The following is a 25,145-nucleotide window of genomic DNA, read 5'->3' as shown; positions in this document are numbered from 1 at the left end:
AGTAGAAGAAGTTGCTGGTCAGTGTGCGGACTGGCGTGGCCCGTGTGATACAAACACGATGGCAGAAAATAAAAAAAGGTGGTCAACTGACATTCTGTCTATTTAAAGGATAGTTTAATGCCGAACACCATACTAACACTCATGTACAACATCATAAAAGTCAAGAGAATAGACACATTAAAACAAGGTACAAACAATGTCTTTATGTACAATCATCTCCCCGGGACTTCCTGTGGTATTCCATATTAAACATAGTAAATATAAAAATAAAAACCCAAGTAATAAACTGTTCCAAGATTGTCTGTAGCTGGTTATGTTACCGACCAGTGCCTTACACGGAGCATGAAATGTAGTCAGGCAGCTTTTTCTTTTTCCCAATCTGCACCTCTTAACCTATCCTAAACATTTGGTGTGTTTGCTTCCATCCTGCTCATGTTATGATCCATATGTGAAAAATAATAATAAGATAATAAAGATCTGAATGTTCTCCTAAAGTTAATGTTAAGAAAAGCCTCTTGCTTATACTCGCATTTAGTGTGACGGACATCTTCCCATCTCCAGCTTACATTACCTACAATATCTACAGGGCCAATTACAGTTTTATTAAACAAACTGCAGACGGGAAAAGGCAATAAAAATCCTCACATAGTTTACATCCCTCTTTTAAGGGAATACAACATTCACATTTGTATTTCAGCAAGAAATACAAACTGATAGCTTTGATAAACTGCCTCAAAAGGAATTATTATTGCTTACTTGTTTTCTTAATCTTTAAACTGTACACAAGTCACAAGGCTGACGTTCACATATTGACCTACTATACATCAGTCAGTGTTTGTTGCCAACACTGGGCATAAAAAAAATAAAATACACCAACTATTGTACAGGGTGACACATTGCGAGACCCCTGAACCTGTCATACCGATTCTAACCATTTGGTAAAGTTTAAACACAAGAAAAAGTTGATAGTACTGTTTAGATTTCAGTAAAAACAGACACATACTGTACTTTCAAAAAAAGGAGAAATTGCTGCTCAGCTACATTCAATCATCTTAAAACCACGAGTGATACTACTGCCAAAGAAATGCGCAGAAAGGGGTCAAAACGCTTCATTTTTCTACTACACAAAGACTTTAGGGACAACACAGTCTACAAACCACAAACGAAAAAGCTCTCTAATATCCTTTGGAAAAAAAAGAAAAACAAAAAAAAAAACAAGGTTACAATTTAGCATTTTGTCTGCAACCTCTAGCTAAAGACCGATACTTTGTGTGTTTTAATCTACGCATCAATGACATCTGATAAAAAAAAAAAATATATCTTGATATAAACACATATTTACACAAAATGCTTGGGCGGTCATAAATTGTTGTAAATTGTTGTACTTGATACACACTGCTGGCATTTTGTACCGATGCCAAGCATCTACCCGGCAGAGGCCAGAGATGTGTGAGGGTGTGTTCTTTATTTTTTATTTTCTGTAAAATGATGTTGTGGTTCTCAAAAAAAACAACTCGTATTTCATTGTTTAGTTTTAGTTATGAAATGCTTAACCAGTTTTTTTTGTGTTTCAACTGTGAATTGCTCCAAAGAGAAGATACAGTAAGGAGTATTTTCTCTGTATATTTATCTCATGTAAAAATCTGCATTTAATATAATAATGATGGGGATTCTGGGACAAGCAGGGTTTTTTTTCTTTATATAGTGACACCTGCAAAACTTCTATTTCATATACGTTGCAGAATTTGCAGCATAAGCTTGAAAGTTTGAACAAAGTTCCTGAATCAGTTCTGACACAAACGTTTTGGCAACGGAATCCAGTTAACAGCAGGTTGTAGAAATCGGTATGAAGCTACTGTGAATATAAAGTCATCACTGGCAGTTTGTTGTGTAAAGACAGTCACTGCCACAGTTTCTTTCAATAAAAGGGAGACTACAGTGTTCTGTACTTCACCCGGTACTTGTTGACGTTGATATAATGGAGGACCTCAGGGTCGCAACTGGTTGTGCAGGGCAATAGGCCTTCTCGTCTTTCTCCCATCAGCCACTTGCGGTTGTCGGCAGCCATGTCGCTGGTCACGTGCTCTTTGGCCCATGTGTCCAGCCAGGCATGAAAGCGTCTGTGCAGGCGTGTGTTGACTCGCTCTTGGGACTGAAAAGACGTCAAGCAGAACAACGCAGCTCAGCTACTGGGATTCACAGAAAGTCACAGAAACCTATATTTAAAGACTTCTCTCATTTACACGGGTAGTATAACATTCACAACAAAATGAATCTATCCACTGGACTGTATCCTGCTGCAACAAAAGCAATGTGTCTTTTGGATGTGATGGCCCTTCTTTAGGTGACATCTAGTCTCGCTTTGCCAGACCTTCCTCCACAAGCGCTGCTGAGGAAGGTCTGGCGAGTCCACACAGCAATCTTAACCTGACTCCGCCAGATGGATTGCTTCGCATTTGATCGGCATATCCATCTGGGAACTTTCCGTTGGAGAACTTTTGGGAAGGGGCGAAAATACTGGTTAGCTGATTAAATAAACCATCTGTCTATCACCACCTATGTTGGTGACAGATGGGCCAAATCAACCAATCAGATCAACGATATATCAAACTCTTGCCGAAACCAGTCGGGAGAAGAGCGAAAAACATCTTTTCCTCCGAGAAAAGCCTCCAGTGCCGTTTTTTGCTCTTCTTTCAATGAAGGAATACTTTCTAATTCGGATAAAACTTGCGCGATAGCTACGCTCATCTCATCCGTGGAAGCCGCCATGTTGTTTAGACTCAACAGTCGCTTCTCGTTGCGTCACACCTAAACCCGCCTCAAAACCAACGCTGATTGGTCGGTCGTTTGGCGAACAGCTCCAAATTTATTTTTAAAATCGTCTCAAGTAGAGATGTTCCGATACCAGTATCGGTATCGGCTCCGATACTGCCTAAAATGCTGGTATCGGTATCGGGAAGTACTGGAGTTAATGCACCGATCCGATACCACGTAATAAAGCCCTAAAGAAATTCTACGTTAAGTAGTTTATTTATGCTATTTTTCCGTTATAACGGACTGTCAAACTGGATAATAAAAGAAGAAGTTCTGTGGCATTCATTGTTTGTGTTTGTTCATGTTTCACAAAGAGTTTAACCTGAACCAGACTGACAACAAAGCTAGAAATCATATTACATCCATACAGGGATAGTAGTATACACTTGTTAAAACACAATAAAATATATGACACACTGGTATCGGATCGGTACTCGGTATCGGCCGATACGCAAGTTCAGGTATCGGAATCGGTATCAGGGAAGCAAAAAGTGGTATCGGACCATCTCTAGTCTCAAGATGCCAGACTGATCTGCGAGTGGGAAACTGGAGCTCGCGAGATCAGGACGGTCTCACGAGGCTACAGCAATCCGGGATGGGAGAGAAACGTACTCTGGTTTATTGGCATTTCTTTAAACCAATCACAATCGTATTGGGCGGCACTAAACGCTGCACGGAGCCCCGGTGCCACTGCAAAATAACCTCGGGAAGGAACTTGTTTTGGTGGAACGTGTACGTTCAAAAGTTGTTTTAGCGGTGCAACAGAAAACTCAGATTGGACAGATAGTCTAGCTAGCTGTCTGGATTTACCCTGCAGAGATCTGAGGAGCAGTTAACCATAGTCCTCAGAAATCCACCGGAGTTTACAATTCCAACGCAAAGGAAGCGGTAGGTAACGGGAATCCGGCCGTAAATAAGGACATAGGTTCGTGGATGTAGACTAGGTGACATCTGGTGGCTACTGAGGTGACCTCCGATCCATCCACATTCACTAGGGGGGCATTGTTTCACCACAGGATACATGCTGAATGGTTCTTGTTAGCTAGATTAGCTTTAGATATTAGCTTTAAGAATACAGCATGCAAACCGATATAATGAAGTATGAAATGTGACAAAGGTTTTCTAGTCTGTTAAAACTTGATAATTTGATACATTCATTTGTTTTTTTAAAGAATGATTAAAAGTGGGACAAACTGAAACAACAATCCACTACCTGAAGAGTTAAAATAATTTGTAAGGAATAGTTAATATTAGAGCAACCACAAATGCTGGAAAAATCTTCCAACTTGATAATACACCCAAAGACATCATTTAGCAGGTTTCAATTTGACATTACAGTTATATGACTTCTGTGAGCATTACCTTGGGTTTTGGAATCAATTTACTTTTGTAATTATGGCTAAAAAATGAAAATCATCTAACTGCAGATATCTCTGCCAAAATCCAATATTATGATGCACCTGTAGGACAGATTTTTAAGGACAACTGATCCTGTGTTTTTGGTTAAAGACGAGGATAAACAGTTGCAAAGGAATAATGCCACTACTGGTAATAACCATGTTCATTATTATTTATGTATTGCTGATTGTCTTCTGTGTAAAAACAGGTGGAGTTTTCTGCTGTTGCACGGTTGTGCAAGTTGCAGTTGGCTCTACTGTTCCAGCTTTTTAACCTTGTAAATTCAAATGTTAATAATGAATAAATGTTTTTCTCACAAATCCCAACAGAACAACATATTATATGTTCTGCTTGCTCTTACACGTCATTAACAATATGTAATCTTTAAAGCTACAGTGCGTAGTTTCTGTCGCGCCAATGAGGAACTCTAAGTTATGACAACAACACTGTCGTTATTAGGGGTGGTACGGTTCACAAAATCCACGGTTCGTATCACGGTCTTCGGGTCACGGTTTTCGGTTCTGTACAGTTCTTGTTATTTTTTCTTTTAATCTTTAACACTCCAGAAATATACTTCAGCATATGACATATAGCTAAAATTAGCATATTGAATGCATGTTGCACAATACATGCACACAGTGGCAGTTCTATCTATCGTTTTATTTCCGCTGTCATCATAGGTAACATGGAATCCAAAATGTTCCCTATACACACCAGACTATATACACGACGCTGGTGCATCCTCCAACTCCGGGCAGCCTTCCTCATCTCTCCCACTTAGCGTTTCTGCATGTGACGTGACCTGCAGCAGCAGCACTGCACACTCCACCTGAGGAGCGGTCGGCTCGGCGGCTCTCAAAATCTGACGAAAATATTTTAAACGGACCTTTGTCGATCAAAAAAGCAGACAGATCCAGCAACTGTATGGCCTATTTCTCGCTTAAAATGTTTTCAGAAACACTATTGTGAACTATTTATGTAAAATACGAGCTCGTATTCAGAACGAGACGCCATTAGACTCTGTTTTGAAATTCGGGAGCAGCAAGAACCACGTGACGCGTTCGTCCAATCAGCTGCCATGTGTAGCGTTCGTCACGCTCATCCCCCTCGTCGTTTCCACTAAGTGTTTTAACGTAGGTGTCGAAAGTGGGCACTACGGCAGTAAGTGGTTAGCGCACATTAACAGTGTACTGACGAACCGTGCGACACACACACACACACACACACGCTCCGTACCGAGACATGCGAACCGAGCGGTTCAGATGTTTTTTCATGAACCGTACCACCCCCTAGTCGTTATTCATATTAATTATACAAAAATATTATGAATAATCTATGATGTATTAAAGTGGATAAAGAGGAGACTGTATTGATCCTGTGGTGAAATTCACAAGCCAGCTGCCAAGCCATACTTCCGCTGTTATTTTGGTGAAAGTAACTCAAAAGTAATGCAGAAGTAGTGTAAAGCATTACAATACACAGACAGTAATATTGTAATATAACTAATTACTCTCAAATGACAGTAACTAGTAATCTATAATGTATTACATTTTGGAAGTAACTTGCCCAACACTGATGATGACACACATTTGAATATTTAGATTCTGACATTACTTATCATTCAGTCCTACGGAACCCTGTACCTATTTAGGGCTGTACTGAATGTTTTTTTTTTTTTACATTCAAAGCTTCTATCAAGGTTTTCGATTGAAGCATTGAATGTCTGTCGTCATATTTTATGACATTTCATTAAATCACAACTCGTCAGATTTGTGAACATAAACACACAGGCAGCAGGCTAATCCAATAAGGGCATACAATAATAATGAAATAATAATACAGAAACAACGCTCTGGAGTTATTGGAATTATTTCAATCACACGAGCCGGAAACAATCCTATGCAGCCACCACTGGAACCTAATTCTACAAATAGTAGAACACTAATAATATTAGTGTAGCCTAATCTTTATCTGCAACTGTGCAGAAATACCAGGTTTAAACAGAATAGACAGACATGCAAAAACATGAATCAAGCTTCAAACTATTCGGTAAATAATAAATTAGTAGAGTAAATCAATGGTGGTGAGTATACAACTACTATTTTGTGTGCTTACCTGATGAGCTCGTGTGAGTGCTGTGTGCCTGTACATATAGTCTTCTGACTTGCAGACATAGACCATCTTGTAGGAGTTGAGCTTGAACATGCACTCCATCTTTAGCTCACTGGTGCCGTCCTGCGACTTGTCCGAGGGGACCTTGTTCATTCTCTCCTGCTGCAGTTGCTCCCATCCTCTCTGGCACTTCCTTATCCGTCTCAAATTCCTGAAGGCCAAAAAAGAACGACAACCATGAATAACACCGACTGATCCCAGAGAAGGTCTTTTGATTACTCCACACATCAAAAGGGTGCATCACGTTTACAGGGAAAGTTCGCACAAATGTAAAAAACTGTTTTATTAACTTAAGCGTGTTACACATGGCACAATTTTAGGTTTTGACAGTATGCAATGTGCAATTTTAAAGCCTATGAGATGTGTTCAGGCACAATACAGGACATTAAGCAAATTTGAGAACAGTATAGTCAAATTTGAGAGGACTGTCCCTTTAAACAATTATTTTTAAACCCATGCATTGCAACTCACCCAGTAACCGAATTAGATAGGGAGTCAAATCATTCGAGGGAAATGTGGATCTATAAGAGCAGCAGAGGCAGCAGTCGTAATGTTTCTGTACAGTGCACTTCCGTTGCACAGCCACAGTTCAGATCTAAATATGCTTGGCAAACAAATATTTATTTTTAAGTGGAAATTGATCCTGATTTTGTGCAAGTAATAAAAAAAAATGCAATTATTCACCCCACCTGAATGAAAGTTTTAAATGTGTACTTACCACTGAGGGTACAGGTGAGCGGGGACTGAAACCATGAAGCATATTTTTGCATTCAGAGCTCCACTTAAAAAGACATGACAGTGAGGCCAATTTCAAGTAAAAACTGTTAGAAACAAACACTAGAAAATTGCTGCCCGATAAGATACGGATCCAAAATATGAGCTAAGGATACTTTGATGTGCACATACTTTCACCAACAATGTACAGAGTGTTATGATCATGAGATGAAGACCCAACACAACTGGCAAAGAAACTGCTGGAATATTTTTCTTTTTTTTCTTTTTACTGCTATTAACGAATTTTGTGAAGGAAGTCTTTTGACCTGGTGTGCTGCTGATCTCTCATAGATTTGATGGAGGAAAAAAATAAGAAGGGACAAGATGTGGGTGAGCCCACTGATAAATCATAGTCAGGTACCCGATTTATGCAATGGGTTAAATAAGATTCAAACTAAGAGCAATACTTTTTTGTGTGTTTTAAAAAGCCTTTTGAAATGTTTATGGTAATGGACAGCCATCTCAAAGAAACAATAAACTGAAAAAGCACCAAAAAGAAATGACAGACAGGCGTTATGTGCAACACTCATCTGGAGCTTTAAGACCGTGCAGACACAACCACGCCTGAACATGCACAGCTCTCATGTGTCAGGAAAGAAATACACCAACATGACCATACAATTTAGACAATCATTTTATTTACAAACACTACTCCTCTGTACAAGTGTTGCAGATAATGTGCTTGACCAGAGTTTTTAAAAACTTATAAGTACTAATTTCTGTCAAACCAGTGGGAAAAAAAAAACCTCACCCACAACAAAAAGTTGCAACGGGAGTGCACTGTTTCCACTGAAATTTATTACAAACATAACACTATAGTATAACAGACTTAAACAAATGGACATTTGAACATTTACAGTTGCAAACAGTGACTAAGTCAAATACAGGACCTTTGATCTGAATACAATCACAAACAAAGGACATGATATGGTAGAAAAGGAAACCATGACTTCACTGTCCTCTCTTGACAAAGTCTCTCAGGTCCAACACAACAGCTTCCGTCTCTCAAACTCAGGTCAAAGACATCGTCCAAAAATGAAATAAAAAAAAAAAAAAAAAAAAAAAAAAAAAAAAAAAAAAGCTGGAACCCATTTGTTTTGCTTTCAGTTTGTGCATTCAATGACTTTTTGTTTTTATGTTACACAATGGAAATCGTCATTTAAATTCAGTACAATGTGAATGATCAAACCCATGATTCCTTATAGCTGTCAGCTAAAGTGGAATTTTCGAAACCCACGATCGAGCCAAAACCATTTTTAAAAAACCTTTACTATTAATAAATAAAATTCCCATTAAAAAAGGAACTGAATCAATGAATAAATAAATTCAATTTCTTTTAAAAGACGGCCATGTAAAGTGCAATCTTCCATGTGAGGCAGAGGTCAGAAAACTGAAAAAGTCACGTTCACAGCCAATGAGATTCTTTACAAACAGGAGGGCATTCAGGCACTGCAAGCACTTCACTGGAACTATGGAGTTACTCTTTTTAATGACCCTTCTCAAACCCTTGTTGTTGGTCTGTTACTAAAAAAAAGGCAGCGGTCGCTTGTGATTAGAAAGAGCTTCCTAAGTCAGGCTTGCGCAGAAGTGCCACTGTTTCTATCTCTGAATGAGTTGTATTTGGCAGCTGGTTTGGCTTGTCAACAGTGGAGTGGCTGCTTAGCTGACTAGAGCCTCAGGACAGAAAGTATGCAGACAAGAGGGACACATGGCTGGGGCCTCACCTGGGGAGGAACACCGGCTTCTGGGACAGATGCTCACGCAGCTCTGGGGATGCAGAATCTGAATTCAGGTATCTACCCACGTAGTCTGACCACCTCTGTGGAGTAGAGTATAGACATATGGGTCAATAAGGAACATCAAACTGCAGTGAGATATGATTAACGCGGTTCAAAAACAGTGTAGACATTACACTAGACTGTAATATTCCGGTCAGTATACATCTTGGTCACAACTCTTTGAAAAACTATTATTTATGGGTCATTATCAAAAATGTCTGTTTATGTTATGCATCTATGTAAAAAAAAAAAAATAAATAGAAATTAAAAAAAAAAAAGTCAGTATATTGGATTTTTTTTAAAAACATTTTTATGTGTCAATAAGTTGTCCTGAAAACACAGGTATCATACACCCAAGGTTTTTATTGCCATTTCTAACAATTATTTTAGCTGACCATTTTTTTTATAGATAAGATGTATTTTGGATTTTTGGTGTATAAAATGTCCGAATATAGAGGTGACAGACTAACGGTCCGAAACGCAAAAATAATCAATTTACAAATCATATAAAACACAGTGAAGCAGCATATTCTTCTCACATTTGCAAATATTCCAGCTGATCGTGCATTGTTCGACTTACATTTTTAATCGCCCATCAACATGTTTGGTGATTTGTTTTCTGCTTATTCTGTTAAGGGACTAATCCTTTCGGCATCAATACCCATTGAAGTCTATTTTTGGAGGTCAAAATATTAGAAACGTGTTACGATATAATGCAAAACAATTCAACGCCACCATTCACTTTGGCCTAAAATAAATAAATATTAATAGCAGGGCTGTACTAGATAACATCTAATGAGCTGACGACTTGGTGTATGAACTGTACTTGAATACTGATTGAGTCGTACCTCTGCCTCCGCTGGCTCATCAGAGTTCTCCTCTTCTGTGTCCAGCAGCTCCATGGCCAGACTGACAGATCCTCGGCTCTTTACAAACATCAACTAAACAAAACACAATCAGAGGAAATGTCTATAAACAAAGTGTTCAAAGTAGCTGAGGCTGACGTACGATATCATCATTGCTCTCTGGGCTTGCGGTACCTTGAAGCAGTTCTCATCCGACATAAGCTGCTCCGCCTTGCGCTGGTAGGTCCCCTCTGCTGTGGCCCTGGATGTCTGCGTGGACAGCAGGCCCCCCGTGGCTTTATTGGCACTTTCGCTCAGGTACATGTCCGTTACACGCGTGCATACATCGTCAGAGACAAGGTGCTGGAGCTGTGAAAGCAACAGGTTTAGTATGCAACAGTTGTGTCCGCAAATGCAAAAACAAATTAGCTTGTTATGATCAAACCCCATCAGCGCAGAGGTTATTATTATTATTTGCACAGTTAAAATCATGTTTGAATTTGAACTGGACTGCATTCAGTTAAAAAGTTAGCAGTCTAGAGGGTTCTTGTGCAACATAAATCAAATGATATAATCTTAAATGTGCTGACCTGCCGGACGATGCTCTGGATGAGTTTGTCCATGGTGAAGGCAATGTAGGCATGGATAGTAAACATTTCCCTCAGTGAGTCCTCGTATTGAGTCGGCTCCATGTTTCCATCCAAAAGATTACGCACCATTTCCAGAAACACTGAGTAATAATCCTCTACATCGACATCCACTGCAGGTAGAAAATGTAGCAAATGTGTTAAGTTATATGGTGAGAAATGATGGAGTATGGTACACCATGGCTGTGTAGAGGAATCAAAAATCAATGGAAGGGAGGTTTTGCAATAATACAAAAGCTTCAACATTAACTTAAACCACTGGTCTTCTAACTTACTTGGCTCCTTCATCTTCAGTTGGATTGCTGGATTTTCATTTTTCTCCCTTTTCAGCCCCAACACTTCTCTTTCCCACTCTCGCTCACGGGCGTCCTCCTCAATCTGCTTCTCGGCTTGCCCGTAGATCCGCAGCAAACGAGAACAGAGGATGTGGTGAAGACGAAGGAAGATATACCAGTAGTTGTTCACAAAGAACACGTTATAGGCGTCATCGGTGCCTCGCTGCTTCTGAGCTGCCGTGTTGCCGAAGAGGAGCTTGGACTTTGATGGGCTGCTGCCTGGCAGGCCATTGTGCTTCTTGGTGCCGCCTGGATCCATCTCCATGTCTTCTTCTTCTTCCTCCTCTTCTTCCTCCTCCTCCTCAACGTCAGAGAGCTCACCTCGCCGTGCGAACAGCAGGTCAGGGATGAAGTGGTGGATGATCTGCTTGATCTTGTACTTGTCTTCTTTCTGGATGCCCACCTGTCTTTTGACGTGGTGGATGATGAGGGCGGCAGCGTCCTCCATGATTTGGCTGTCCTCGTAGCACTGGGTGATGTGTGGGCCGCTCGGTGGCGGTGTGGCAGTTTCCTCAGATGCACGATCCTGGTGCTACAGGACACAGACAGGAGTAGACGGGGCTAAGTTGTGAGGTGTTCCTCTTATTAGCGAGTAGCATTCTGCGTGCTGCAAGTCCCACTTACAGCTTCAACACATACATTCAATTACTGGATCAAAACGATGATCATGTGTACTTACGTCGTCATATAGCATCTCAATTTCATTGAGTAAGGTCTTTGAACGCAACACTTTGGTGTCATTCTGCTTGAAGTTGATGCCTTGATGGTCCAGTGACTTCAGGTAAAACTTTTCGTTTTGCTCCCGCCAGATTTTGTTGAAGCCTCTCTGGGCTTCTCTCCACTCCTCTTCCTTCATTTTTAATCTGAAACAGGGGACAGAAAGAAAGTGATGCACAAACCTTTCGTGAATCAAATCTTACAACTGTCAAGCCCTGACCAGAGGCAGATAAGTAATTCAAAATCAGACCATTAACCTTTTCAGCACTATGGGAACAGACACAGCTGGGTTCTTCTTGAGCCCGTCGATGATGTCGTGGGCCTTGTCTCCATATATCCTTTGGATAGCTTTGCGGTGAATGACCTCTGAGGAGCCGCCCATTGTGTTGTCCAGCTTGAAGCGCAGCTGCTCCTCAGCTGACATACGAGAGAGCCTCCGCTGCACTGCCTCCAGGGCTCGTATCGTGGCAAGGTTGGCTTCCAACACGACATCCAGCTAAAAGGGGGTCCAATCACAGTGAAATTATTGACAAATGAGTTTAGCTATGTCAGATTATGGCTGGAGGTATCTGCAGCAAGGTTTTCATGGATATCTGAAAGGCTTTTCTGTGATCTTTTGACTGCTGAGTGAAGTGCATCATGGAGAGAAAGTATTATAACCACAAAAGACTACAGTTTTTACGTTGGGAGTGTGAGTGGACTGAGTATTCGTCACCTCAAAGCGCTCATCTTCACATCTGTAAATGTGCTCCTCATATTGAGTCTTCTTGGAGCTCACAAAGGTAGAATCCTCAGACCACGATGGAAACGACACCCACGTGTCATTCAGAACCTGCGAGAAGACATTCAGTTCAGTAGGCAGGAAAATAAAAGGTATTAAAACTGTCACAGTTCAGTCTGAATATGAACTGCACTCTATAGAAATTCAGCAATCCTATGTAATAAACACTCTTTGTAACATAATAAAGTTCAACGATAATGTGAAGTAATTTCTTACATAAATCTCATTCCTCATATTTCAAGTCCTTCACAAAAGGACCAAACAGACAAGACATAAAAAAAATAGTGTAAAAAAAAAATAAAGTGTTGGCGTTGTATAGTTTGTCCACCAGAGGGCGCTCTACAACATCCCTGTTGGCAACACTTTTTTGGTGTTTTTGTTCAAAGGACTTTAAGTTTCATATTTTAAGTTTGTATTTTTATACATTTTATTTATCAGAACTTTAATATATTTTGATGTTCCTCTGTTCTGTGACAATAAAACTAAGTTTATTTTTAAACTGCATTATCGTATTATTTTAGTGAGGCCACAAATAACTGAAAACGGAAATCTGTTTATGTTTTGGTACGCGTTTCTGTCTGGTGTTGCATATTGCAAACTTGTTATCTTCTGCACACACGCTGAAGAATTTCCAAACAGCTGACATGTTGCAGGTTAATTCACGAGGTTCCCTACATGTTCTATAGCGCGGGTACGCGCGACACACGGCGGAAAAGTTGAGCGAAAGGAAAAAGAGACTGTGCTTTCGCGTCTGTGCGTGCGTCCTTGAGAACTGTAACTCGTATAACTTATGTTGTCAGTTAATTGTAGCATTGACCGGCATGAAAATCGGTAAATATGTCAGACTGACCTGCCGGTCGCCGGTCATGGCCGAGCACGTGAAAATCTCCATTACTTATTATTAACTTTTGTCCATTTAGCCACTAAAAGCCCAGTTTATTGGTGTATGGTGTCTAGTAAATGTTAAATCTACAAGAACAAAAGGCTCAAATACATTGATAGCATCTCACCTAGTGGCCCTGTGGGAGAAAATAAAAAGGTTATCATGAGGAAAAATACCCTTTATCAAGCAGGCTTTCTTCAGTGACTCACCTCTCTGCACAGCGGCGTCCTTCCTGTGCACTTGGGCTGCTGGTAGCTTTTCGGCAGTGCTCTATAGCTGGACCCCAGCCTCTTACAGGAAGCATAGTCAATCTCCATGGCGATGCCCTCTGTTGCACGCTCCTTGGGTAAACTCTCTGCATGGCTCGACTCCCCGTGACTAGACTCTCGGTAGCCCAGGAAGTTTTTAAACCATGTAAAAAGCTCCGGGAATTTTCTGTCAATTATGCAAAAACGTATGGGAGATAAACAATTAGTAGTGCGACTGGGCCCCAGGTGGTTGACAGATATTGAGCAACATTGATAGTAGATATTTTTCAGTGATATAAGTAAATTAATGTTGAAACAGATACTGTGTACATCTGTTTCTTGCACCTTATAATTTTATTGTTCATATTTTGTTTTATTTGCACTCTTTCCCACTTTGTATTATTACAGTTGCACAACAATCTCCCTCGGGATAAATAAAGTTTTACCTTAACTTATATGAAATCAATACTATATTCCAATCAAATCTAATTCCAACAGGTGCAACATGGGGCATGATGTTAGATCAGAAAATACTTAAATACTGACACTAACAAAAAAAACTGACATAGTTCTACTTCATATCTCCATAGTACTGAATGCCTGTTTACGACTGAAGTGTTTTAGTATTATTAGTGTTATTATTTAGATACAATGCACAACAGTACAAGTATAGAGGCAATAAAGCATACACGACAGAATGTGTGTATGTTTAAACTCACCCAAGAAATGGGATGACTAACTGGACCAGCTCGGCACGAGAGATCACTTCCTGATTGAAAATGTGAAGGCAACGCAGGAAGTTGTCGTACGCCTCAGAGCTCCGAAGAGCCTTCTTAACCTGTTAAAGTGTGTTCAGTCATGGCACAAAAATAAATGAACAAACTTTCCATTGAGATTATTTTTTTTTCCAGAAATATTTTGGTTGTCATCTTGTTATTGCAGGACTTTAGATAAAACAATACTGGTACTGAATATAAAAACACTGACCTTCTCAAAGAACATAGTTTCGGTGCTGTGTTTGCTGACTTCAGTCATGCCATGGTCCTTCCCCAATATTTTGGGCTTCTTCTGCGAGGGTACAGGACAAAATGATGACTTGCGCAGCAGGCTTTCAAACATGTTTTTAAATGTTCCAATACAAGAGAATATTATCATTATGTTTGGGTAGATTTAAACACACCCAGTTGAAAATGTATCTGGTAAACGTAGCTAAAACTAATAATCTAATAATACAGCCCCTGCAATAAATCCCACTCACAGCTTTCGCCGTAGCCTGCGTAAGTGGCCTATTTATAGTGGATGTTTATACTTGTGCGTTGGGGTGTGCGTCGAGCCGGCGTGTGTGTGTGTGTGTGTGGGGAGTGTGTGGTAGAGCGAAGGAGAGTGAGAGAGTGACGGCGATTAGCTTCGGAGCGACTCTAGAGTCATAGTGAGAGAAACAAAGTGTCTCCCCTGTGTTTTCTGACCACGGTGGGAAATCTGGAGCAGGAAAAGTTAACCCTCTCCTTGATTTCATGTTGTTTATGGAGAAGGAGAACCCGGAAATGAGTCGGGGCTCGGGAAATGCACCGCTGCCAAGACACAAGGTGCGTCGCCCTACGTGTTGACACATTTTTCGAGAGGTGCACGTCAGGCTACGGCGTAGGGTCCGTGTCTCCACGTACCTACGGACGTGGCCACGGCGTAGATTTTACGCAGAAGTATAAATCACGCTTTAATGGTGTTTAGTTTTTGTTACAACGGTGAGTTGATTTAACTTCATGGTCATTTTGGAGGCTGTAATTTGGTGAAGATGCTGCTGAACCGTTTGTGATGCGTTTCTAATATTTAGTCTACCCTCGTATATAAATTGGAGACAAATTCCCTTTGCATACTGACATTTCTGATCTATAATAAAGCAGAAACAAACAAACAGCCGAATATATGCAGACAGTCGGCATGTACGTGCATGTGTCGGAGTGGTGTGTACCTTGACAGGCGGTGTGGCTCCCACTCCAGCAGGTCTCCTGATTGGCATCCCATTCTGGCTCAGTCTCTGTTTGCTGTTCAGTAAGGGTCTCTTTACTGTGCCGCCGTGATCATTACGCACCGACTCTGCCCTGTCTGGCGTAGCCTTGCACAGCAGCTGAAAAGAGCATCACACATCATAATCTCACCAAAGACATGTATCAAAATATAAACAGGAAACATCAAAGAAAATGTGTGTAAATGCGGTCAATTTCATAGAAGCTCAATAAAGAATAAAAAAAGGGGAAGTCTGTCCTGACAGAATAGGAGACAGTAAGGGTACTTAATGAACGTGGAAAACAAGTGACTCAGATGTTTAGACAATTGTTTCAAATGTGCTGTTATTTACTTTATTCCCAAAACATGGAAAGTTTTTACATTTTGCTTACCACCAGTGCCAAAAAACAGCAAAACCACTGATTTTAAATGATTATGGACCAGTTGCCCTAAGGGCTCTGACACACCAACCTGACGGCCAACCTTTGGCAGAAAAGGCAGTCAGACTGACTGCCTCCCCGAGGTGGTCAAAAAAGTGCCTCGGCACACACTGAAGCGATGCCGACTTGAGCGTACGTTCTGCGCGTTCGCGAGACGTAATACGTCTCCATAGCAGCAGGCGGCGCTAATCTGTATTGTCGCCCAAAAAATGAAAACCAGCAGCTGATTGGACGAACGCGTCACGTGGGTCTGGCTTCTCCGGAATTTCAAAACCAGACCATCCTGGCGGCTCGTTTGAAATACAATCTCATATTTTACGGAAATAGTTCACAGAAACGTGTTTCTGAAAACATTTTAAGTGAGAAATAGGCCGTGCAGTTGCTGAATCTGTCTTCATTTCAGATCGACAAAGGACAGTTTAACAGATTTTCGTCAGATTTTGAGAGACGCTAGTCACGCTCATCATTTCCGACTTGGCACTCCACCAATCAGATTGGTCATTTGAGTATGACTGCCCGCCCTCCGACCCAGCAAGACAGGTCGGCCAAAATGAAGGCCGACAGCCTCTCCGACGGACGACGGCACACCGAACAGACTCGAGTCACTGACCTCGCCAGACTGTCCGACGGCCGGTTATCGGGTTGGTGTGTCAGGGCCTTAACATCCAGTCCATCGTGCCCCCCCCCCCCTCCAGACAACAAAAAAAGATTCATCCCATCCCACTCAAGGAATTCAGACGTAATGGTTTTTCCGATTGTTAAAGATACCGGGGAAACTTCTATTAAAACAAGCCCACTTGAACTGGATCGGGGGGAAAAACAATGCTACATATATTTTTGTGTTGTTTTTGTGATATTCCATTAACATTTAACACTAATACAAAGGCTGCCCATTTTTTAACAGAAAGACTTTGTTTCCACAGTCAAGACCAATTACAACACCAAATCACTTTAGTTTAATAAAGTCCAGTTATAATGGCCGACGCTGAAGAAGTGTGTCCACAGAGACTTACCATTGAGCTGTTTGCATCTGGCAGGAACTGTCCAAACTCTGAGAGCAGGTCTTCCTGGTTCTTGAAGAGTCTTGCCACCTGAGTGTAGACCTCCTGCTCAGTCAGTGCTGGGGTGTAGTTGCTTCCTGCCTCTTTAGCATTTCGTTGTTCCTTCTGGAAAATGGATCATTTTAAAGAAAGAGGCTGTGAGATTACTGCTGAGTGTATCCCCACTGGGTAAAAACTGTCTTGTATACTGTACATTGCCTGAATATAAATTGGTGTGTATTTTCTTACCTGGTATGTGTGAAGGATTTCCAGGAAGGCTTTGTAGATGTCTGGCTGACCCTGGAAGCGGTTCTTGATCTTGTTGACATAATTTATGGCGTGGTTGAACTCCACAGGCTGGTTGTTCTGGAGAGGTGGCCCACTGGACGGCGTGCTGCTTACAGGAGCGTGGGACTGAACCGAAGGTGAGCGCGGCGAGGCGTAGGATGGGATGGATGGGTTGGGCTGGCTGGTGGGTGTGTGGGCTGGAGACTGAATTGGCTTATGGGATTGACAGAAAAGAGCACAAGCATGTCATTACACTCACCAAGTAAACATTCAGGTTGGTGTGCAAACATTATACAATATAGAAGCTTTTAGTCTACCTTGCTGGTTTGTTTTGGAGCAGGTTGGGTGGGGGTGGGGGTGGGTGGGGTAATGGTGGTGGTGGTGGTGGTGGTGGTGGTGGTGTGGGTAGTGTGCGGACCCGCCTGCGGCAGACTCTGGTGCTGGTTGTGGCTTGCAGGTTGGCTGGATGCTCCACTTATAGGGATGTTCTGAACAGAAATGCCATGAGGGGTGATGTAGTGGATCTGACCTGGCGTGGTCACATTGACTAGATCGTTGGTTTGAACCTCAATTTTATATCCAGGTGGCAAGAACGTGTTAAAACCCATAATGAGGTCTGGATGGCCCTTGAAGAGCTGGGACACACGGTTAATGACTCCAGGAGTGTCTATGCTGTAACAACAGAACAAGTGACAGTCATTTAGTATCCGATGCATCATCAACTGGGCCCACAGATATTGTTCTGCATGTTACATGCTTAAACTCGACACATCGAAATACTATTTATGGATTTTCTCCAAATGATGCCGATAAAATGAGTCCTCACCTCTGTGACTTGAACTCTTTCATAATATCAAGGAAATCATTATAAACTTGTGGCTGGTTTCCAAACTGCAGCTTCACTTGATCCAGATAGGATAAGGCATCTTCAACCTACAAAGTAAAAAGTGAAAAATTATTGACAGATTCCCCCCCTCCCAAAAAAAAATCACAACTACTGAATGGAGAATAAAAATTAGTTCATTGGTGACTTAATTATCATATGTCACAACACTTGGCCCAGGTTGCTGTTTCTTAATTTATTTTGGTGGGTATATTTTAAAATTAGAGATGCACCGATTGACCGGCCATGACCGGAGACCGGCAGGTCGGTCTGACATATGCCGATTTTATGCCGGTCAAATGCACTCGGGCGCCGCATGATAAACATCGCGCAACATCAGCATCGCACGTGCACAAGCACCGCCGCTCCATCAGCTGTTTATGAAATGTCGTAAAGTCGTAGTTATACACGGCTCTGCAGAGCAGTTTGCTCTACTGATCTCAGGCGAACGTCAGCCGCTCTCTCTCCCCTCTGAGACTGAACAACTGGAACAAGAAAACCGCACTCACAGCTACAGTTTATTGGAAAATAGCGTTGGGCACACTGACTTTGATGAATTTACTGTTTATCAGACCCCAGATGAGACAAGATGCTAACGTTAGCAAACGCTGCGGCGACGGTCCCTGTCTCTGATGCCCCACTGCAGGAGACTGTGTGTATTCCTCCGACACGCTGTATTAACGTTACTGTTTTAAAACGCTTTCCAGGTTAGTGGGGGTGCATACCGCTCAAAACCAACATGAAAAACGTAGTAATGTTCACTCAGCGTTTAGTTTTGGAAATGCAGTGAATTTCCCACACCAGTAGTAATTTATATAGTTGTATTTTATAGCGATAGATTATCTGTTCAAAACATTCTATGCAAAATGTAAAATGTTCTATTAAAGAAAAGATAGAAAATAAATATTTGTGTGTGCTGTAAGGTGGTTAGAAAATGGTGGTTGGAATCGGCTAAAATCGGAATCGGCAGTAGCCTGGCTCCGCCCGCCTACTTACTTCCGCTCAATTTTCATTTACCTTCAGTACTCCGCCTGGGTTTGCGGTATATTCTTGGGTTTTCTCCGGTCAAATATTTGTAGGTCCAATCAGTGAACAGATGGAGTGGCTGAGAACGATGACGTTGAGGACGTGCACTAAGGACGTCCTCAACGTCATCACTGCAAGAACGATCTTTGCTGAGTTTTGTTGGTGGCCATGATGTTGTGGTCCTCCTCCCCACGGGGTTCGGGAAAAGTTTGATTTTCCAGCTCGCTCCGTTAGTGGTGAAGGAGTTGGCTAAGGCTAACGCTAGTGATGCTAATGCTAAATATAGCATAGGTCACGACCAAACGTTAGGGATTGGTTATGGCAGATCCAGAGTGGCTCTGGGCAGATCCAATAGTTTTAAACTTCAACGGAGTACCCACCTTCAAGGAAGTTAACACTTGTCAATGGAGAGAGGCCAGACTCTCTGTACAAATGAAATGTACGAGAGTCTGCTAGGACCAGGCTATATCGGGAGTTCAAATTCAATGACAAATCGGAAATCGGCCTAGAAAGTTGTAATTGGTGCATCTCTATCTCTCATGTCCATCTCTAAATGTGTGTATTTGTCCATGTAAGGGTACCTTCAGTCGCTGAAACTGCTGTCCTTGGGTTGAAGTCATGGGTGCAGGTGCATGAACGTGACCTTGGACCAATGCAGGGCCCTGGGACTGAACTGCCAGGCTGTGTGCGTGGGGACCAACATGAGGTGCAGTATTGTTATGTCCATGTCCGTGTCCACTTGTGTTCTGAGGCATTGTAGGCACCTTTATAAAAAGGAAGAAATGATTAGATTTTAAGGATATATAAAGCTTAAATAAAATCATGTCTTCAGTAGGGTTGGGCATCGAGAACTGATTCCTACTTGGAATCGGTTCAAAAATTAGGATTCCATCGGAATCGTTTCTTTATTGGAATCGTTTAGAGGATTTGGTTTTAAATCCGATCATCACTTCCCAATTTAATATGCGCAAGTTTTGGTTTCTGTAGCGACCAGGCGCTTGTTGTGTTGCAGCCATGGAGCACAGTAAGCAGCGCTCTAGTCTGGCTTTATTTTACGTTGAAAAAGCGGTAAAACTGCAAACCACCACTGAATCAAAATAACACTTTCCTCTTATTTGTGAAATAAGCATGTGACCCGTTTCAACTCCACCCCTCAAAGAATCGGAATCGATAAGAACCGGAATCGAAAGGAAGAATCGGAATCATTGTTAAAATCAAAACGATGCCCGACCCTAGTCTTCAGTGGTGTTACAACAAGTATTGTACATATTATTACAATTATACTGAATAAAGGGCTTTTCTTAAAACTTCACCTACTTTTCAATACAATTCTGTTCAGATGCTGCTGCATTGAGAAGAGCCACTTTAAACAGGCAGTCATTCAAACATACAGCATCGTTTACCTTTCATTAGATCAGCTCACAGTAAGAGGAAGTGGTCCGGAAAGACAAAGACTGCAGAAGTTTAAAGTTTTGTCCTCCAACCTTTAAAGGTTTTGAGCCAATGTGGGTTCTGACTTACATCCATATATCCACTAAAAGGCAAATTTTACTAGAATTTGGCACTTAGTAAAAGTTAATCTAAGACCCAACTCCTGCTCCGGAGGCTGCTGTCCAAGTCGAATACATTGATGGCATCATACCTGGTAGCCTTGGGGGAGAGAATACTGGATGCCTGTGGATGGCTGCATGTTGTCTGCAGCTGCCTCTATCACAGCAGAGGCCGGGGTGAGGGCCCGGTGCTGGAAGCTGTCTGCAATGCCTTGAACTGGGGGACGACGTGTTTGCTGTTGCTGGGGCGCAAATATTGGTTCCTGGTCCTCCACACGCCTCTTCATTGTATATGCATACTCAAAGGGACTAAAGTAAACAAAGACAGAGGGACAGTACACAGGCTGTTTTAAGCAATCTGTAAACAAATATTATTCAACGCTTTCTTCAAGAATGTGCATTATACTCATACTTCTTTAGCAGTAAGACTGAAATAATCAGGGATAGACATACATTACAAATTAATATTAATGCAAAAAAAGTGAGTTTTTTTCTTCTTCTTTTTTTTTTTTTTTAAGAGTAAAGTACTTCAGGCAAGTATCAAGAAAATGTCTACCGATGTCCAGTATCACAATCAAATCCATACCAAACTTTCTTTGCTAGCAAGTTACCTCATCGTTGTTTGAGAGACATGCCAACAGGCCATGTTAGTTTGGCTGCACACACTCTCTGATAATCTAATTGTAATCTAAAGAGAATTCTGATAAATAAATCCTAAATTTATGAAGTGTATCACATTAGGTTTTTGTGCAGATTGTGTCAGAAAGGCGTTGATTCAACTGTATGGACATTTTACATGTTTACAATTGAAAAACAAATCCACAAAATGCAAATCACAAAAAAAAAATTAAATCAAGGGGAAACAAAGAGAGAAGTGGATTACATCAAAACAAAACCGAGAGGAAACTATTACAAAAACGTATTGTCCAACGGTGTCCCTCAATAGACGTGCCGTCATAGTTCAGCAGAATGGCTGTGGCAGCCAGTTAGGGACTGTCTTTCAATAATAGGCATAAAAAAAAGCTTCTTTGTCCGGTTATATAAATAAGATGCAAGGAAGTTACCAGTTATTAGATTAATATCATTAATCATAATGTGCAATGCAAATATAATATGCCAGACTATAATTTATTTACTTCTTCAGTACTGTAATGAAACTAATGTTTAACAGACAATTCATTCCTACCATTGATTCTCCCTACATGTGTCTTATTAAGGCACTAGATTACACCTCAAGACAAAGAACTCACAACTTTGACTAGAGATGTAAAATCTGAACTATTGGTACATTTACTGATAATATGATATGTGCATATGATTATAAATAACTTTAAAGTTTTTGTAGCCTGGTAACAAAATGCATACACTTTAATTAGAACAGGATGTGCATATACACATAATGTATTAATACACTTATGTAAACAAATAAATAATTAGTTATTAATGCGGATGAAACTGGAAAATACAAAAAGTTATGATCCACTGTCAGGTAAATTGTTTTGTGATTTATCAATATACACATTTACAAAAAATACACACCAATTTGTCAATATAAATAATCAATTTGACGATTGCATAACAAAAGAAACATGTAGCCTCTTTCTATGTGGCTCCAAGCACAGTCTAAACATGTACATAGAGAAAAGTAATTTATTGATGTTCCCTAAGAAAACGTCATTGCAGTCGGTCAGCGGAGAACAGACATTGTGCCTCGCTGCTCTGCTGCACCACCAGTTTCGGAAAACACGGCGGCTGAGCGCGGTCTTGAATCGCCGTAATCGAGTCTGTCGCATATCCAGCGCCACACTTTCTTTGCCGAAACGCGAAGCAAATACGACAAACAGTAAAATATGGCGAAATTAGTCGACTAGCGCTACAAAATAAGCTATTTTTTTTAGCTGTCAGTCGACACTTTACAGGCATGTAGGCGCTGTCTCGCTCGCTCGCTGAAGCCCTGCCTCATCCCCTCCCCCTCTCTGACAAACACCGAGCTTAACGCCATCCGTTCTTCGGTGAGCAGACCGCTTTTGGTTGTCTGATGGCTGACGTTGGCTTTCGTCCTAGCTCGAAGTTATGTGGCAAGCAAGCTAACCTGTACTATGTGCAAATGAAAAGCTATTTTTAAGAAAAGAAACAGCGAATATCGGTCCGTCACTCCCGGGTCCCCGCTGACAGTCCTCAGTAAAAACATCCAGATGAGCTGAACGTGTTGGCTAACTGACGCTACACTTGCTGGTAGAAGATATCGATAAGAAAACACGCTTCGTCGCAGCAGACAGCGCGACAACACCGTCGGCTACTTAGCTAGTTTATAAACATATGGGCTACCGTGACACCAGGGTAGTTAAATAAAGTCACAGTCGGTCATTAATTCGGACTATGCTAGATAGCTAGTTATGTCAGAAAGAACGCTAGCTGGCTAGCAAGCTAACATTAGCTTTCATATAACGTTAACGTCGCATTGACGCCAAGTTGTGCGAGAAGTTCGACTGAAAAATACTTAGTTGTCACAAAACCGTCTTCTCCGCCAGTAACGTTTGCCTCATTAAAACCTCAACACAGGCAGTACAATAAGATATATCAAGAAGAAACTAACAACAAAAATGCATGTTGTCAGCAGGTCAGTCTGCTCAGCGTTAGCATGTCAGCTAATTCATGGTCGCCGCTCTTAGCTTGCTAGCCTCGACTAGCTTGACTAACTTATCGGCGCTGCAAGCTAATGTAGCCGCTACCGAAATTCCACATGTTTTGTTGGAAGACGAAAATACACCAACATATAAAGTCATCACTGGAAAGCAGCGAGCATTCGATCGCTATCTGGTCTGTTTGGCAAGGTTACACAGAAGCTAACTAAAAGCTACGTTAGCACAACAACCAACCCCCATCAGTACAGGGTCTCTTTGGCTAACACTAGTTTAACTTACCTCGCAGGACTGCCACCAGCAACAATTTGACACACCAGTGTACCGGGATCCAACCAGTAAACCGCTATTCGTGCGTTCACCTGTCCGTGACAAAAAGTGAAGTTCTGAGAAGTGGTCTCAAATAGAAATGTCAAAAATGAAATTGGCCGTAGAGGCTACGTCGCTAACAACAGTGTATGTATGAAGCGGTGTTCCTTGAACATAGAGGCGTGTCTAACATGAAGGCGGGCTAGTCTCCTCCCAGTCTAAACTGGGATTGGTCAGATCTCCAGAATGAAAACAAATACAGTAAGGGCAGTGAGCCAGTGTCTTTGGTTAAAGGGGTCTGGTTTAGTTTATGGTCATGCCTTAATATAATATATCCATGGGTTATGCCAAGTGCAGGTTTATCTGCACCATAACCTCCTTTATAAAAGCAATGCATTATGTACTAAAGTACATGCCAGATCTTTAAGCCTGTGACACACTCACTCACTCTCTCTCTCACACACACACACACACACACACACACACACACACATCCACACACACACATCTATAGAATGGGCTAGTATATTTACATATCATAGCAGTAAACGTGTGAAAAAGGTATGGAAAAGACACGCATCTTTGTCCAGTAAGACAGAGGTTCTCAATCTTTTTCCAACCAAAGACCCCTTACAAGATAGAGAAATATACTGGGGCCCCCGTGTAGGTCCCTTGGAGTAGTTTGACATAGCCATTTTTTTTAATTTTTTTTTACACTTCTATAGTATTAGTTATTTTAAAGACCAACACAAGAGAAATGAATTAGAAAGATATTAGACACGTATTCAACATATTTGCATATTCTAAGAGTTATAGATGTGTTAGCTAAGACTGTTTATAAATCTCTATTATAGATTTTAAAATGAAAATATTTAGTTGAAGCTGTTTGTATATATATAAAAAAAAAAAAAAAACAATAAAACATTTTCATGATCATTTAAATGAATGAATTTGAAAACTTTTCACGGACCCCTGGCAGAATGCCATGGATCCCCGGGGGTCCCCAGACCGCACTTTGAAAATGACTGCAGTAAGGTACAGAATCAGGAGAGGTCAGTGCCGTTTCATATACGGGCTAGAAATTAGTTAATAAAATTAAGTTACTGTTGTTTTCCAACTCATTGGGGCTCACATAACACAATTTCATGTTTTTTTGTTAGTTCAAAATATGACCTTTTTACTTTATTTCCCAGGATATGTTGCCAATTTAGGGTATATAATTGACAATGTGAGTGAAATGAAGTAGTGAAGTAACTATCTCCATCTTACTACGTGCTGCAGCACTTCTTAAAATTCTCGAAATACAGTAGTTGTCTCACTGACCACCAGCCTGTACAGCTTTGCAACAAAACAGATCCATGAAACAAAACTCAGTTTGCGTGTTTAATGTCAGTGTGTTTAAAGCTATAGTGTGTAGTTTCTGTCGCCCCCATGAGGAATTCTAAGTAATGACAACAACACTGTCGGCGCGTCCACATGATACAAGCCTTCCGTGATCGCGCACACGCCCCCACCCCTCCTCTACGCAGTTGCTAGTAGCCAAGAAGGACACGGAGGATTAAAAAAACATG

General features: G+C 41.2%; 1 protein-coding gene across 4 annotated transcripts; it reads right to left on the bottom strand.

The window, feature by feature from the left end:
• Positions 1-92: 92 nt before the first annotated feature.
• On the bottom strand, positions 93-23,760 carry LOC144528816 (paired amphipathic helix protein Sin3a-like). Of its 4 annotated transcripts, none has more exons than XM_078267696.1 (21): positions 23,548-23,760; positions 20,716-20,932; positions 19,655-19,837; positions 17,991-18,097; positions 17,482-17,836; positions 17,126-17,377; positions 16,850-17,002; positions 15,362-15,517; positions 14,380-14,460; positions 14,112-14,230; positions 13,354-13,579; positions 12,196-12,312; positions 11,738-11,976; positions 11,443-11,626; positions 10,704-11,295; positions 10,372-10,541; positions 9,977-10,150; positions 9,785-9,877; positions 8,883-8,977; positions 6,328-6,535; positions 93-2,152 (listed from the first exon to the last, which is right to left on the bottom strand). In XM_078267696.1, the coding sequence occupies exons 2-21, from the start codon at positions 20,908-20,910 to the stop codon at positions 1,934-1,936; spliced, it is 3,918 nt and encodes a 1,305-aa protein (XP_078123822.1). In that variant the 5' UTR covers positions 20,911-20,932; positions 23,548-23,760; the 3' UTR covers positions 93-1,933. The 4 variants fall into 4 exon arrangements, with proteins under 4 accessions (XP_078123822.1, XP_078123900.1, XP_078123976.1 ...); XM_078267774.1 differs by lacking the exon at positions 93-2,152 and adding an exon at positions 7,103-7,127 and having other exon boundaries at positions 6,342-6,535; positions 23,548-23,759; XM_078267850.1 differs by lacking the exons at positions 93-2,152; positions 6,328-6,535 and adding exons at positions 6,856-6,905; positions 7,103-7,127 and having other exon boundaries at positions 23,548-23,759.
• Between the last annotated feature and the right edge of the window lie 1,385 nt (positions 23,761-25,145).

Source organism: Sander vitreus, chromosome 1 (genome assembly GCF_031162955.1).
Source record: "Sander vitreus isolate 19-12246 chromosome 1, sanVit1, whole genome shotgun sequence".
Lineage (NCBI taxonomy): Eukaryota > Metazoa > Chordata > Actinopteri > Perciformes > Percidae > Sander > Sander vitreus.
The sequence above is the reverse complement of the archived record's forward strand: the minus strand, read 5'-3'. Positions and strand labels throughout refer to the sequence as shown.